The sequence below is a fragment of the Ranitomeya imitator genome, chromosome 1, assembly GCF_032444005.1.
Source record: "Ranitomeya imitator isolate aRanImi1 chromosome 1, aRanImi1.pri, whole genome shotgun sequence".
Lineage (NCBI taxonomy): Eukaryota > Metazoa > Chordata > Amphibia > Anura > Dendrobatidae > Ranitomeya > Ranitomeya imitator.
The window spans coordinates 1,071,371,476-1,071,388,541 of NC_091282.1; the positions used below are offsets into that span (position 1 = coordinate 1,071,371,476).

The 17,066-nt window shown below is 41.2% G+C and overlaps 1 protein-coding gene across 1 annotated transcript in view; it reads right to left on the reverse strand.

Annotated features, from left to right (window-relative positions):
- LOC138656877 (probable ATP-dependent RNA helicase DDX60) overlaps positions 1-17,066 on the reverse strand; it is a 375,810-nt gene that overhangs the window by 32,414 nt on the left and 326,330 nt on the right. Inside the window, exons 34-35 of the mRNA XM_069744200.1 lie at positions 14,158-14,299; positions 8,155-8,276 (exon numbers count right to left, since the gene is read on the reverse strand). Coding sequence (XP_069600301.1) covers positions 8,155-8,276; positions 14,158-14,299 — 264 coding nt within the window. The remainder of the gene's footprint in view (positions 1-8,154; positions 8,277-14,157; positions 14,300-17,066) is intronic.

Here is a 17,066-nt window from a genome sequence, read left to right on the forward strand (position 1 = left end):
ACACAGGTTACACAGGTTTCTGTGTAAATCCCGCAAAAATGCGATTCAGACTCTGAGGGAATCGCCCACCATAAAGAGAAAGATGGAGACACATTGAAGTCCATTTAGCATCTGTTCAAGTGGTATCCATCTTTTTAGGCATTCACAGAACTGTGGTCGTCCACACCTATGCACTAAAAAGTCGTCTAAAATGATGGGACATCACTGAAATGGAGACGGACTCCATCTTCCTTTTTTCCTTCTGCGGTTTTGTCTAAATCTCGTTTTTGGGGATTTACACAGAAACCCAGACATAAGCGCTCAGGAGAGAGCTTAGAATAAATGTGAGCCAAGCCCTGTTCTGAATTTTGCGAGGTGAAATGAACATATAGACAGTAGTATAAGAATAGTTGTTTTTATTTTTGAGTGGTTCACCTTGCGGAATATATGATAAGATGGCTTCATTCTTCGGGTCTATGTGATTCAAATGACAGCAGATTAATATGATTTTTATGTTTTGCTGCCATCACACAGAACACACAGAAAAAATGTTTGTTTTTTATAAAAAAAAAAAGTTTTATAATTTTGGCGAACAACGCTGTATGAGGGCTTGTTTTTTGGACAACGAGTTGGGGATTTTTTTGGTACCACTTTGAGGTATATAACACTTTTGTTCATTATTTATTCAGATATTTCAGACACAGAATGACGAAAAACAGCAAGTCAGTAACTGTTTTTGTCCATTTTTTTGGCACAGTTCACTGTGCGCTAAAAGTGATAAGACCGATTTATTCTTCAGGTCAGCAAGATTACAGCGATACTATGCTTTGCTTCTTTTACAGGCTAAAAACATATTTTACAAAACTTTATTTTTTATTTTTTTCCCGATTAAGCCATATTAGAGTTTGTTTTTTGCAGGACAAATTGGTAGTTTTATTTATACCAAGGCAGATACTAGCAAGGAGGCTAAGGACATACAGACTTAGCAAGTCTAGCAGGTACTAACGAACATGGACTTAAAAACTAGCTAGCGTGTTTAGGAAACAGACTATCGACATTGCACCGGCAACTACATGCAGGTGAAGGTGCCTTAAATAGTAAGTGTCTTCTAGCCATTGGCTGGGGACACTTTAGGACGGTGCGCTCATGGAAGGAGACCACCCTAAGCACAGTGCCCCGGGGATCTGTGCACCATGCGCATACCCCGGACAGCAGCAGATAAGAAAGGAGAAGGAAGTGTGGGACAGGGGCAATGGTGGGTGAGTTAGTTGGTTTACCTGCTGGGGGAGGGAAGCAGCATGCAGGGACCCCGGCGCTACAGTACCCTCTCTTTACACCCTCTCTTTTTTAAGTCTGCAAGAAATTTCTCCAGAAGGTGAGGGGCATGGATGTTTTCCCTGGACTCCCAGGACATCTTCTCAGGACTAAATCCATTCCCATCCACAAGAAAAGTTTTTTCCTCTTATCCTCTTGTTGGCCAGAATGTTCTCTACCTCCAAAAATGTCTTCAGTGCTGACTGGGGTAGGAGTGGTACCCAGATCTTTGAAAAAATGACTGAGGACAACAAGCTTGAGGAGAGGCACATGAAAAGAATTGTGGATCCGTAAAGAGGCCGGGAGTCTGAAAATGTAGGCTACTGGATTAATTTGGTTTATAACCTCAAACAGATTGATGATGCAAGGGCCAATTTTATAATAGGGTATCTTGAGACAGACATAATTATATGACAGCCAGACTTTGACCCCACAACGAAACAGAGGCAGACCCAGACGTCTCTTGTCTGCGTGTCTTTCATCTGTTCAGAGGACTTCAAAAATGTGGAGTTGGCGTCCTCTCATATCTTAGATAAACCCTTGATGAGGGATTCAGCAGTAGTCATATTGGAGGAAGTAGAAACAGGAAATGGAATATTCGGATGTTGACTGTAGACCAGGGGTGTCAAACTGCATTCCTCAAGGGCTGCAAACAGGTCATGTTTTCAGGATTTCCTTGTACTGCATAGGTGATAATTTAATCACCTACACACATGATTACAGCACCTTGTGCAATGCTAAGGAAATCTTGAAAACACGCATGGTTTGCGGCCCTCGAGGAATGCAGTTTGACACCCCTGCTGTAGACCACAAAAAAACAGATTTGGCAGAGGATTCACTCACATCGCTGTTGTATGAAAATTTAGCTCAAGGCAGGATTTCGGCCCAGTCACTGTGGTGGGAATTGATGAAGTGTCGCAGGAAGTTGGTCAGGATCTAATTGAGCTGCTCATTCTGGACATAGGATTGAGGATGGCAGGCCGAAGAGAAATCCAGAGTGACATTTAGTAATGTAGGTGGCCCTCTAAAAGCGATAAGTAAATTGGACGCCTCTATTCAAGACAATATAGAGGCATAAATATGTAGAATATACTTCTCTACAGGCACTGGATGATCAACTTAAATATATATCTCAAAGCATAAAAAAATAAAAAATATAATCCCTTCACAACATATGACGTATGTACAGTGTGTACGGAAAGTTTTCAGACCACTTTAAATTTTTCACTCTTTGTTTCATTGCAGCCATTTGGTAAATTCAAAAAAGTTCATTTTTTTCTCATTGATGTACACACTGCACCCCATCTTGACTGAAAAAAATAGAAATGTAGACATTTTTGCAAATCTAATAAAAAGAAAAACTGAAATATCACATAGTCATAAGTATTCAGACCCTTTGCTCAGACACTTATATTTAAGTCACATGCTGTCCATTTCCTTGTGATCCTCCTTGAGATGGTTCTACTCCTTCATTGGAGTCCAGCTGTGTTTAATTAAACTGATAGGACTTGATTTGGAAAAGCACACACCTGTCTATATAAGACCTCACAGCTCACAGTGCATGCCTTGTAACTTCTGTGTAATGGTAATCAAGTAACACTGATGGGTGGGGAAGGTTCAAATTTCTACACATGTCCCTAATGATTCTATTGGCTCATATATTTTTCCTTTGTCTGTGACACTATTTAAAGTACCTATATGTGCTAATAAACCAGAAATACTGGGTACACCATATAAGGCTGTGCTGTATTGATTTCCCAAGTGCACGTAAAACAATTCTTATTAATTTGGAGGTCGAAAGACATAGAAGAGCGTGTATTTCGCTCACAGGTACATCATCTCCGAGACCGGCCTGAAAATGGATCCCGAGAAGGTATCCGCCATTTTGAAGTGGCCTCGTCCATATGGTCTAAAAGCTATCCAGTGGTTTCTCGGATTTGTGAATTACTACCGCCAGCTCATTCTGCATTTCTCCTCTCGGACTGCTACTATTTCAGCCCTAACCCGCAAGGGGGCCAATCCTAAGATATGGACTCCAGAGGCAGAAAACACCTTTGTTTCCTTAAAACATGCCTTCTCCTCAGCTCCTGTGCTGCACCGGCCAGACAATAACAAGCAGTTCTTTCTGGAGGTGGATGCTTCATTTGTTTAAATTCTTGTTACTTTAATAGCAAATTTAAAATTTAAAACTTTTAAGCTTTCTTGTATATGCCTCTTTATCCCTCTCATCCGGTAGTTTGGGATATATTGTTAATTATTCCCTTTGGACAGAAGCAGATTACATGCAAAAGACTGAACAATAGAAGCACCTCTTCCCTCGACACGATAGGCCTCCTGACGATGCTTGGTCATCTTTACCTGGTGGTTAACCTGCATGGACTCTGAAGATGTTGCCAGAACTGAGGCTTGCTGCATGATTAGCCTTTGAAAGTAGGATCCAGTCTTCTCTCGCTGGTCACCTCTTTTGAATTCTCCTGAAACCTGATGTCAACCAAAGTTGCAAGAGACACCAGGTCATCCAGTGAGGTGGGTATATCATGACTAGCTAGCTCATCCTTGTGTCAGGACTTGAACCCAGCAGCTCTTGTGCACCAGGCTGCAGCTCTTCCCTCTGAGCTTTTCAGCTTGCTGGACAGTTACTTGCTAATCCAGATACTAATACCTGTGTTGTTTCTGATTGTCTCTAACCTGATTGAATACCCTACTTAAACATGGGATTGCACTTCCTTCCTTGCAAGATTTTTGAGCTCACAGCCTTTACTCAAGCCTCCATTCACCTGCTGCTTCATTCCAAGATCATACTGCTACTACCGTGTACCGACCCCTGGCTAATCATGAGTACCTAAGCTGCTGATCCTTAACCCCTTTACCCCCGAGTGTGGTTTGCACGTTTGACCGGGCCAATTTTTGCTATTCTGACTACTGTCACTTTATGAGGTTATAACTCTGGAACACTTCAACGGATCCCGGTGATTCAGAGATTATTTTTTCGTGACATATTGTACTTCATGATAGTGGTAAAATTTCATAGGTATGATTTGCAGCTATTTGTAAAAAAAAAAACAGAAATTTGGTGAAAATTTTGCAATTTTCAAACTCTGAATTTTCATGCCATTGAGTCACAGAGATATGTCACAAAAAATAGATAATAAATAAAATTTCCCACATGTCTACTTTACATCAGCACATCACTTTCTATTCCCATTTTTGGGAGGTAGAATGAAAAAAAAGCAGCAATTCAGGAATTTCTTTTTTTGGGGGGAGGGGGGTTTATGCCGTTACGTGTGTGGTATAATTGATATCAAAATTTATATTCACCGCACTCTCTTGTGGATTATCATACAAAAATTATGAATTTATTGTAACATAATCTGGGAGCGTAACAGAATACTGAACAAAGCGACATATAAGAAAACATTTGGGCTCCGCTGGAGCCTTTGTCACAAAATCGCTTATTCAGGTGAAAAGGACATTTAGAGAGACTAGGGATAAGGATCCCAGTGGTGCTGCAAAAAGACTAGTAGAAAGTAATATCAATATGTAGTAGCGCAATATTCTGCTGCTGAGGATCTGTCTGAATCACAGTCTGAAGCGGCGCTCCCGCGCCCTGCTGTAGTGGAGTGAACTACGGTTCTGCGATTCAGACAGATCCTCAGCAGCAGAATATTGCGCTATTTCATATGGATATTACTTTCTGCTAGTCTTTTTGCAGCACCACTGGGATCCTTATCCCTAGTCTCTCTAAATGTCCTTTTCACCTGAATAAGCGATTTTGTGACAAAAGGCTTCGGTGGAGCCGAAACGTTTTCTTATATGTCGCTTTGTTCAGTATTCTGTTACGCTCCCAGATTGTTACAATAAGTTCATAATTTTTGCATGATAATCCACAAGAGAGTGCGGTGAATATAAATTTTGACTTGTATTTGTGACCATCTGGTCTGTTACACCAGCACCTCGTCTATTGGACAGAGTGCACGCTATTCTTATTGGTAAAATTGATGACAGTGTTATTATCGGGTCAGTACGATTACAGCGATACCTCATTTATATCGTTTTCTTATGCTCACAAAAAATAAAGGAAACACTTAACAGAATATAACTCCCAAGTAAATCAAACTTCTGTGAAATCAATCTGTCCATTTAAGAAGCAACACTGTTTGACAATCAATTTCACATGCTGTTGTGCAAATGTAATAGACAACAGATGGAAATTATTGGCAATCATCAAGACACCCTCAATAAAGGAGTGGTTTTGCAGGTGGGGACCACAGACCACATCTCAGTACCAATGCTTTCTTGCTGATGTTTTGGTCACTTTTGAATGTTGGTTGTGCTTTCACATTTGTGGTAGCATGAGACGGACTCTACAACCCACGCAACTGACTCAGGTAGTGCAGCTCATCCAGGATGGCACATCAATGTGAGCTGTGGCAAGAAAATTTGCTGTGTCTGTCAGCGTAGTGTCCAGAGGCTGGAGGCACTACCAGGAGACAGGCCAGTACACCAGGAGACGAGGAGGGGGCCGTAGGAGGGCAACAACCCAGCAGCAGGACCGCTACCTCAGCCTTTGTGCAAGGAGGAACAGGAGGAGCACTGCCAAAGCCCTGCAAAATTACCTCCAGCAGGCCACAAATGTGCATGTGTCTGCACAAACGGTTAGAAACTGACTCCATGAGGATGGTCTGAGTGCCTTACGTCCACAGATGGGGTTGTTCTCACAGCCCAACACCGTGCAGGACGCTTTGCATTTGCCACAGAACACCAGGATTGGCAAATTCGCCACTGGTGCCCTGTGCTCTTCACATATGAAAGCAGGTTCACACTGAGCACATGTGACAGACGTGACAGAGTCTGGAGATGCTGTGGAGAGCGATCTGCTGCCTGCAACATCCTTTAGCATTACCGGTTTGGCAGTGGGTCAGTAATTGTGTGGGTGCCATTTCTTTGGAGGGATGCACAGCCCTCCATGTGCTTGCCAGAGGTAGCCTGACTGCCATTAGGTACAGAGATGAGATCCTCAGACCCCTTGTTAGACCATATGCTGGTGCAGTTGGCCCTGGGTTCCTCCTAATGCGGGACAATACCAGACCTCATGTGGCTGGAGTGTGTCAGCAGTTCCTGCAAGATGAAGGCATTGAAGCTATGGACTGGCCCGCCCGTTCCCCAGACCTGAATTCGATGGAACACATCTGGGACATCATGTCTCGCACCATCTACCAACATCACATTGCACCACAGACTGTCTAGGAGTTGGCAGATGCTTTAGTCTAGGTCTGGGAAGAGGGCCCTAATGAGACCATCCGCCGCCTCATCAGGAGCATACCCAGGTGTTGTAGGGAGGTCATACAGGCACATTGAGGCAACACACGCACAACTGTACATCATTTCCTTGTCTTGAGACTTTTCCACTGAAGTTGGATCAGCCTGTAATTTGATATTCCACTTTGATTTTGAATATCATTGCAAATCCAGTCCTCCATGGGATATTTATTTTGATTTACATTGATCACTTTTATGTTTTATTGTTCTCAACACATTCCACTATGTAATTAATAAAGATTTGCAATTGAAATATTTAATTCAGTGACATCTAGGATGTGGTATTTTAGGGTTCCCTTTATTTTTTTGAGCAGTGTATTTTTTTTTCATTCAAATATTTATTAGAATTTTTTACTTTTTTTCCTACTATTTTTAAACTTTTTTGCGTTGTCTCACTATGGGACAATAATTTTTTGCAGGCTGATCGCTTCTATAGCATGGAGATGCAGCAGCATCATAATGACATCTAGTCACCATGGCAACGATCGGGACCCTGCGTCACGCCGCAGGGTCTCCGATCGAAAGGCAGAGGGTCTGTCAGACCTCTACAGTCTGTGATCACTCCTGGCACTTAGTGCCGGGTGTCAGCTGTCAGAATCAGCTGACACCTGGTGGAGATCACCCTCACACCACTCATGTGGACGGGCGATCGCGCAGATGTAATAGTCCGTGTGCCATGTACTGATGTGTAGTTTAGCTAGTAAAACAGATGTGCAAAATAATATTTGTGACATACAGATTAGGAGATAGATAGGCATGGTTAAATGTAGGGATTTGGGGGAATTTTCATTTTGCATTTAAAAAACCCCAAATGAAACCCAAAATGATTTGCACAAGAAATGAAAAACTCTGTACAGTCAACTTGTGATAAGCAAGCACATTGTCTCAGACTGACACTTATTTTATTTGATTTTTCTGTAAAAATTATTGTGCTGCCTTGCTATTTCTTTTTAATGCATTAAGAGAATAGAAATAATGAAATTGAAGTGTAGTAGGATCGCTGCCATATCTTTATCTTTATCTCTATGATCTCCCTTTGCCTTATCAATTGAATATTTATATTATTATTAGACTACTACACTCATCATCCTTATTGCTGCAGTTGTACAACACATTACTGTCTGGAGTACTTGTCCAATGTTTTAGGACTTTCTCTTACTATCTTTATTGCTGAGCTGTGAGCTCTGACATCCTCTCACTATTTGAAATCATGTTTAAAATGGCTGCTACGTTCCCTGCCTTTTATATAGGCTGTTATAGTCCCTTCTGATTGGTTGCACAAAACCATGTGATCTGATAGCTGCTAAGCATTTTTTTGGGCGATTTGCGCAAGTCAAAAAGCAAATTGTTTTAATTCATTGAGATCTGTGAATTTCATAAAATTTCGCTCAAATTTGATTTGCATTGAGTTGATTTGCTCATCTCTAGCTGCTATGCTTTGGTTTTTGGCAACCAAAAGTGTAAAGTTACAGGGATGCTACCCTCTAGTCAAGTTCACTGAATCCTGTAGGTCAAACATGTGCAACTTTTTTATTTTTTTACCTTTGACTGTGAAAAAACTTCATCCCCTGGAAATCTGTTTGGTGGTAAGTATTGTCTCCCGAATAGATTTGCCAATATCAGTACAATGTTTTCCATTACTGAGTCAGGGAATTTGGTAGGATCTATGTAACAATAAACACAATGGTATGAATTAGCATGTGCCTTGATATTTTTTTTTTTCATTTACAATGCCCAAATTAATCAAAACGGATTGTTAACTCCATTAGAAAGTTATCAATGGTCTATTTTATTTATTTACTGTGTTTAAAAAAAATCAGTAGTACACATGAAAACAAGAAACTTTGTATTGTATCTTATTTGAAAAATCTGCTTCTTTCTGCACCAGGATTAATCATTCATTTTCAAAATTCTCTATTTTTGGGTAAAATATTCCTTCAGTGAATACAGATTTTACCTTTACTGAGATTTCAGTTGTTGTTCATAAAGTTCTATAACGAACTGGTATTTCAGTAGAACTTGAAACAGAATGTCTGTCTGCCTCTAGGTCCTCACTTCTCCCTCCATATAATTTTAAAACCACAAACTGTCATTTATCTTAGTAACGTGAACATTTATCTTCACTGAAAATAGATTTTAGAGATTTTACCCATTAAGGAAGAAAAATCAATTCGGGAGGAGAAGCAAATTTCTCTGATAAGATATATTACAAACAGGGGCCATCTCGAGCAGAGAGGCATATGTCCTCTAGGACGGTATCACAACAGCTGTCACTGGCCACTTGGCTGCTTTAGTGGCCCCAGGCTGGAACTGCTTGGGTGTGCCAGTCTGGCCGCTTGACAATTTAGCAGAAGCAGCCACGCAGCACAGTTGTTGACTTGACGTTACTCAGAATGCCTAGCACTGCCCACTAGAGTGGATCTTCAAGCAAGACTCTGGGCCAAAAAGGAAGCAAGCAGCACAGCAGTAATTGACAGCAGCCCAATCCCTCATGTATATATGCAACTATAATTGTATGCATACAGTGGATATAAAAAATCCACACACCACTATTCAATTTCCAGTCTTTTGCAATGTAAAAAGAAATCATACCAAAAACAATCCATCTTTAATGTCAAACATATAAAATGTACAGGTCATTGTGATACATACTAAAATCATTTTGAGGGCGATTTTCCTGACATTTCCTCAATTTTATTTTACAGCAAAAGCCATGGTCATGAACAGCTTAAAACACAGCAAAGGAATCCCTTTTGCAAGTTATCAGCAAAAGGGTACAAAAAATTCCATGGCATTAGAGATAACATTGAATCCCGTGAAGACAGTCTTCAAGAAGTGACTGAAATTTGGCACAACAGTGACATTACTTAGGACTGGACATCCCTCAAAAATTGATGAAAATAAGAAAATTGGTCTGGAAGGCTGCAATGAGGCCTAAAGCAACAAGAAAGGAGTTGCAGGAGTTTCTAGCAAGCACACTGATGGCGTATGGCATGTGGAGTGCCCGCTAGGGCTGTGGGGTACTTGGGCCAGGTCCGACGGTTTTTAAAAGAGTGGTCACAACAGCAGTGACCCGGTCCGTGGCCCTGGGCGTCCAATGAAATTAATGAAATGATGGGAAATAAAGTCTATAGGGGATATATTTGTATAAGTTCTTATGATCAGTAGGGTCCTCTCTTTTTCCTGTAAAGTGTAAGCTCTTATAGTCAGCAGGGCTCTTTCTCTCCTGCAGAGTGTAAGCTCTTATAATTAACGGGTTGTCTTTCTCTCCTATAGAATGTAAGCTCCTATATTCAGCGGTGTCCTCTCTCTCCTATGGAGTGAAAGCTCAGTGAGGCTCTCTCTGTTCCCCAAGTGTATTTCCAAGCAATTATAAGATGTTCAGTATTGAAGTTTGCACAAATTGATTTGCTGCAAATCATTTTTTTTGGTTGAAGTGGGCGAATTCGACTTTCAAAAGATACACTTATCTGTAGTTCCAGCATCTATGCAGTAAGCTTGGTTTTGTTCCCAAATCTATGTAGGAAGCTTGGTTTTTATTTCTGTATATATGTAGTAAGCTAGATTCTGTCCCTACATCTATGTAGTAAGCTTGGTTTACTTCCCAAATCTATGTAGTATACTGATGAGTAAAAGGGTAACAATGTTTTGAACTTTTAACTTTCAGGCTCCATATCTCAACATCCACTATTGCTTCGTGAGAGTACCATCATTTTACAGGCAATGATCTTGGCTATCTCATACATAAATTTGACTTGAGGGCATATGATTAGTTATGCAGATTCTTGTCATGTCACTGCATTGTTACTGCTTTGCTCCTGGTGGTGGAAAAATCTTTTTCTTCCTGTATGATACAAAATACAGCCTGTTCTCACATAATAGTTTAGTGTATTCTTAGGTTGATTTCCAAGCGAAAGGTCACTGGTTTGAATCAAGGGGCATCCATGAAGAAGATTTCATAAGAAAAGAGAAATCGCATCATCCATCTCATCGATAGCAGTATTTCAGCCAAGAAAATTTTCAACTGCATCATGTGAGTGCCATGACAGTTGGAAGAATACAAAATGACGTCCATCCATCCATTCAAAAGCCAAGAGGTGGATGTTGAGGCAAAATATCGGAGGCAACAAGTTGGCTCATAACAAGGTCTTTTAGTTCTGGCATGACAAATATGACAGTGGAGGTGGCTCGTATGTTTCATAATAATGAGATCACGAACACCCATGCAAGCACCTTTGGTACTGTTGTCATCTCAATGTAGAATGCTTGCTTTTTGTTCCCGTATCTATGTAGTATGCTTGGGTCTGATCCAGCATAAAGTAAAATTGATTTTGTGATTCTGTTCCTGTATTTATGTAGTATACTTCATCCTATTCCAGTATCTACTATATAAAGTGTCAGTTATCTGGTGAACTTGATTCTATGTAGAGTCTGATATTTTGCATTTTGTGTAGTGGACTACTAGATCTGTATTTGGAATGCTGATTTTTGACTACTGAGTCAGATATTTCAATTAAATGGTTACTATAGTGTTAGATCACTGAACTATGCTTCATCAGCTACAATTAATGCAAAAATCTTGTTACTTACTGCTCGCCTTATTTTGCTGTGTTTGGTATTGTAGCTCTTAACGTACACTGGTATGAGATCCGTTCTAAGGATCGTGGTGGGTCCCAGTGGTCAGTTGGATACTTTTTGATTTTTGGAATAACCCTTAAAAGTGTAAAACAAGTCTGTACCTTAGATCATGTATTGCTATTAGTAGTTTAGTGTATTATAATACAGGAAAAATTCCATATTAAGCCATGGAGTGCTCTTCATTCTGCTTTTCCTATATTCCTTATAGAAATACAAAAAATGAACTAAAACTGAATGTCATTGGAAAACAATAATGTTTAATTTTCACAGTTCAATTTTAATAAATTCTATGAAACACTCCTAGGGTTAAAAAAAAAAAAAAAGCTTCAATGTGAAAATCACAAGATTACCAATTTTGTTTTTTTTAAGAAAGATCATGATATGAAAAAAATGCCAAAATAAAAAAAGACATGTAACATAAAACCTTGAATTAAACAAAAGTTAATTTTGTGATAAAGCGTTCCTTTTAATAAATATTCTTCCTATTGCTGGCCATGTCCCTGTATGCACCATAATTTGCAATTTTTTTGAAGCCCAAAAAAGATTACACGTGGGTTTCTAAATACGCCTTTCTGTTTTAGAGGAAAAAAAACTGCTAAAAAGGAGTAACTACCGTATATACTCGAGTATAAGCCGAGATTTTCAGCCCAAATTTTTGGGCTGAAAGTGCCCCTCTCGGTTTATACTCGAGTCAAGGTGGGTGGCAGGGTCGGCGGGTGAGGGGGTGAGGGCGCTGAGGTATACTTACCTAGTCCCAGCGATCCTCGCGCTGTCCCTGCCGTCCCACGGTCTTCGGTGCTGCAGCTCTTCCCCTCTTCAGCGGTCACGTGGGACCGCTCATTAGAAAAATGAATAAGCGGCTCCACCTCCCATAGGGGCGGAGCCGCCTATTCATTCCTCTAATCAGCGGTGCCGGTGACCGCTGATTAGAGAAAGAAGCTGCGGCACCGAAGACCAGCTGTGACAGGCAGAGGGAGCGTCAGGATCACTGGGACTAGGTAAGTATTTTATATTCACCTGTCCGCGTTCCAGCCGCCGGGCGTCGCTCCATCTTCCCGGCGTCTGCGCTCTGACTGTTCAGGTCAGAGGGCGCGATGACGCATATAGTGTGCGCGGCGCCCTCTGCCTGATCAGTCAGTGCAGAGACGCCGGGACCGGACGCTGGGAGCTGCAAGCAAGAGAGGTGAGTATGTGTTTTTTTTTTTTTTTTTATTGCAGCAGCAGCAGCGGCGGCACAGATTTATGTGGAGCAGCTATGGGACAAAATGAACGGTGCAGAGCACTATATGGGGCACAGATATGGGGCAAAATGAACGGTGCGGTGCAGAGCACTATATGTGTGACGATCTGACTGCACTCTGATGTAATCTGAGCGCAGTCCTATAGTGACCGTGAGAACGGAAGACTGAGACAATCTGACTGCACTCTGATGAAATCTGAGCGCAGTCCTATAGAGACCGTGAGAACAGATGACTGTGACAATCTGACTGCACTCTGATGAAATCTGAGCGCAGTCCAATAGAGACCGTGAGGACGGAAGAACCGGACAGAGAGTGGACCCTCTGGGTCATGGTACTGATACACCCAGGGACGAGCGAACCCGCGATGACAACCCCTATACAGGGATAGTTGGGGAGCAGGCCCGAGGGGAACAATACCGCAACAGCTGGCACCAAGAGGGACGGCTCTGGAAAGGACAGAAGGGACGAACCAAGGGAGACAGGCTGGGAAAACGGAGGGAAGACAGGAGGAGAATGAGCCTGAGAAAATGGACCAGGCCGGAGCAGAAAAGGATCTGAACCAGACAGGGCCAAGCGAAGGTACAAACTGCACACAACAATCAGGCACCTCCATTATGGAGGCGAGGCCTGATATAGCCCAAAGAAGTACCTGATTGGAGGAGACAGGAGCAGGGAGGGTCCGAAATGGTTAACTGGAGGAAGAAGTGCACGCCCGCGTCCTAAGGCGCATGTGTGGAGCAGGTACAGGACGGGAGGGAAGAGGAGCGCGCACCCCACGCCGAAATCCCCGAGCAGCAGGAAGAGGACGCGGGGAACCGGCGCGACACTGAGAGCGGCGAGGAGAAATGGAGAGAGCGGGACTGATAGGAGAAGCGGCCGCAGCATCAGAGGACAATATGGGGCAGAGCTATGGGACAAAATGAACGGTGCAGAGCATATATGGGGCACAGATATGGGACAATAATGAACGGTGCCGAGCACAGTATGGGGCACAGCTATGGGACAAAATGAACGGTGCAGAGCATTGTATATGGGGCACAGCTATGGGACAAAATGAACGGTGCAGAGCATATATGGGGCACAGATATGGGACAATAATGAACGGTGCCGAGCACAGTATGGGGCACAGCTATGGGACAAAATGAACGGTGCAGAGCATTGTATATGGGGCACAGCTATGGGACAAAATGAACGGTGCAGAGCATATATGGGGCACAGATATGGGACAATAATGAACGGTGCAGAGCACTATATGGGGCACAGCTATGGGGAAATATGAACGGTGCAGAGCACTATATGGCACAGCTATGGGGAAATAATTATCTATTTTTATTTTTGAAATTCACCGGTAAATGCTGCATTTCCACCCTAGGCTTATACTCGAGTCAATAAGTTTTCCCAGTTTTTTGTGGCAAAATTAGGGGGGTCGGCTTATACTCGGGTCGGCTTATACTCGAGTATATACGGTACATTAATTGCGCCAGCCAAAGTATTTCGGAATGTTGTATAACTTTTTATATGGTGAATAAGCTTTATTTATCTGAGACCACTAATGCCTTCAAAAGATTAAGGACATTCATAACCATTTACATGTTTAATTTTTAGTTTTTAGCTTACGAAAACATACACATATAATTTTTTTACAATTAGACAATATAAGAAATACCTTCTGATGTTGGTTTGCACAGTTGATGAAACAAGCCTTTTTCTAGAAAGCGGACAAACACAAAATTTGATGGTTCATGGTAATGTAAGTGAGTAACAAGTCCTGTAAATGCAATGGGATCACAATCTTCATTCAAGTATCCCTACAAGAAACAAATATAATGTACAAGATAATATTGTAAGTACAAGTCTTTTAAAAATTATTATTATTATTATTTATTGTTATAGCGCCATTTCGATGGTAGGCGAGAGTCTGATGTGTTGTGGTAGAGGGTTCCAGAGTAGGGGTGATGCGCGAGAGAAATCTTGTATGCGATTGTGGGAAGAGGAGATAAGAGGGGAATAGAGGAGATTGTGAGGATCGGAGGTTGCGTGTAGGTAAGTATCGGGAGACGAGGTCACAGATGTATGGAGGAGACAGGTTGTGGATGGCTTTGTATGTCATGGTTAGGGTTTTGTACTGGAGTCTCTGGGCAATGGGGAGCCAGTGCAGGGACTGACAGAGGGGAGAGGCCGGGGAATAGCGGGGGGACAGGTGGATTAGTCAGGCAACAGAGTTTAGAATAGATTGGAGGGGTGCGAGACTGTTAGAGGGGAGGCCACAGAGCAGGAGGTTGCAGTAGTCAAGGGGAGAGATTATGAGGGCATGGACTAGGGTTTTTGCAGATTCTTGGTTAAGGAATGAACGGATTTGTGAAATATTTTTGAGTTGAAGTCGGCAGGAAGTGGAAAGGGCTTGGATATGTGGTTTGAAGGAGATATCAGCGTCAAGGATTAAAAATAAAAAACTTTAGGTAAAAAAGCATGATTATAAAAAAAAATCATCAATTTCCCAAGCTGGGTATTTCCAGATGGGACTAGCACGCCTCTAATATATTGGGAATTTCTTCTGCAGAAATGCTGCCGGTTTGCCACATAGTTCACACTTTGCATTGTAAAGGTGAATTTTGCCTTGAAAATCTGAAGCATAAATTGACAAGGACTGAAAATCCACATCACGGGTCAATTTACGCTGTAGATTTTATAGGTAACATATGGATGAGATTTGGTAAAATCTCATTCACAATACTGCTTTTGTAATAAAGTGCAGATTTTCAATCCAGAAAAATTGCAGCAAATCAACCCATGTGAACATACCCCCAGAGGGCATTACTAGTCCAACTGCAGAATTATTTGCATTTGCTAAAAAAGGCATATAAAACTAACAATGCACAGGAATCACATTTTTTATCAAAATCTTTGGAAATCTGCTTTTTATTTACATCACAATCAACATTGCAATTTTTTTTAACCCCTTCGCCCTGGGCCATTTTCGATTTTTTTCGTTCTCATTTTTCGCTCCCCTTCTTCCCAGAGCGGTAACCTTTTTTATTTTCTGTCAATATGGCAGTGTGGGGGCTTGTTTTTTGTGGGGCGAGTTATGCTTTTGAAAGACTCCGTTGATTTTACCATATAATATACTGGACAATTGGGGAAAAATGAAATCCGCTGTCATGTGCTGATGCGGGCTCAGAGCCGGAGCTCGCATCCAAGGGGGAGACAAGAGATATGACGTATATATACGTCATATGTCGTGAAGGGGTTAAAAGAACTTTTTTCTTTTTTTTTTTTTAAATATATTCTAAAATTATTGGCACCATTAAAAGTGTTGAAATAAAACTAAAAATAGTGACGTATTTGGAAAGAAAAGGTGTCAATGTTCCTTTTTTAAAGGTGTTCCCATTTTAATTTTTTTATGTTTTCAGATGTATAATTAAAATCGATCCTCCACCCTGGGATCAAAAAGTGACATACATTTATCATGTATTGTCACCCTACATTGTGCCCTCCATGTATTTCCCGGTGTATCCTGTACTGAGATCCACGTGCCACGCCTCCTATTTCTGAGAGTTACTGCAGTGGCATGGGGAGACTAAACTACACATTTCTTGACTTCCTATCCCACAGTACAGGAAAAGTATAGGTGTGGTTTAGGCTTACCGCTGGTCCCCCCATGACTTAGCATGGCACTAAACCAAAAACTTGCATCCAGGAAGAAAAATACGCCACTTTGAATGAGAGACAGCGGGTGGCAAACAAAATGACCAGGTAGAGTGTACAAGAAACCATGTGAGAATGTGTAGTCACTTTTTAACCCTTTGCTGGAGAGTCACGCTAATTAACGTTATCATTTTTAAAAATGCCTGCTTATGTATGATTCCTATGTTTTTTTGCACTATAATGTATTGCATTTATCTATATGACAGTGATTTAGCCTGTGCAATAAATATTTTTATAGAATACACCAACTTAAAATGTATAGAAAAAAATAAGATACGTGTCCTTTTCATATTTTGTTTGAAAAAAAAATTACAGTCCTAATTGGGCACTAAAATACCTTTTAAATAGTTCTGCTCTTTCCAGTTATTTTTATATATTGGACATGATTTTTTATTTTACTTTTTATTTTATCTGGGGCAGGATTAAAAATAGCAGTTTGACTAGCAGTGGTTTTCTTCTTTTTTTAATATACTTATTTTTTATATGTTGTGTGTATTTTACGCAGTGTGTTATCCATAAGGTCATAAAAGACAATTGGTCATTTAAATACATCTTCTTAAATTACAAGTTTCCCAATAATATTAGTCACAGTTGTAGGACACATTAAGCCTCCTTACATTTCAAAAACCTGACCGGCACATCCAAACATAGACTCAGTGTGAACAGGTGCTGAACCTAGAGTCGCCAACTCGTATATAGTTAAGTAAATAAGGCAGCACACTGCAGCGCTAGAACATACAAACTTGAAAAACGAAATTTGAACTGCATCACTGCACTAGAAATATGAAAAATGAGAGCTTTTAGCGCATAAAAATGGCCAATTTTATGTGTACCCGGTAGCCCCGTTAGGGCATCTCTCTTATACTAGGT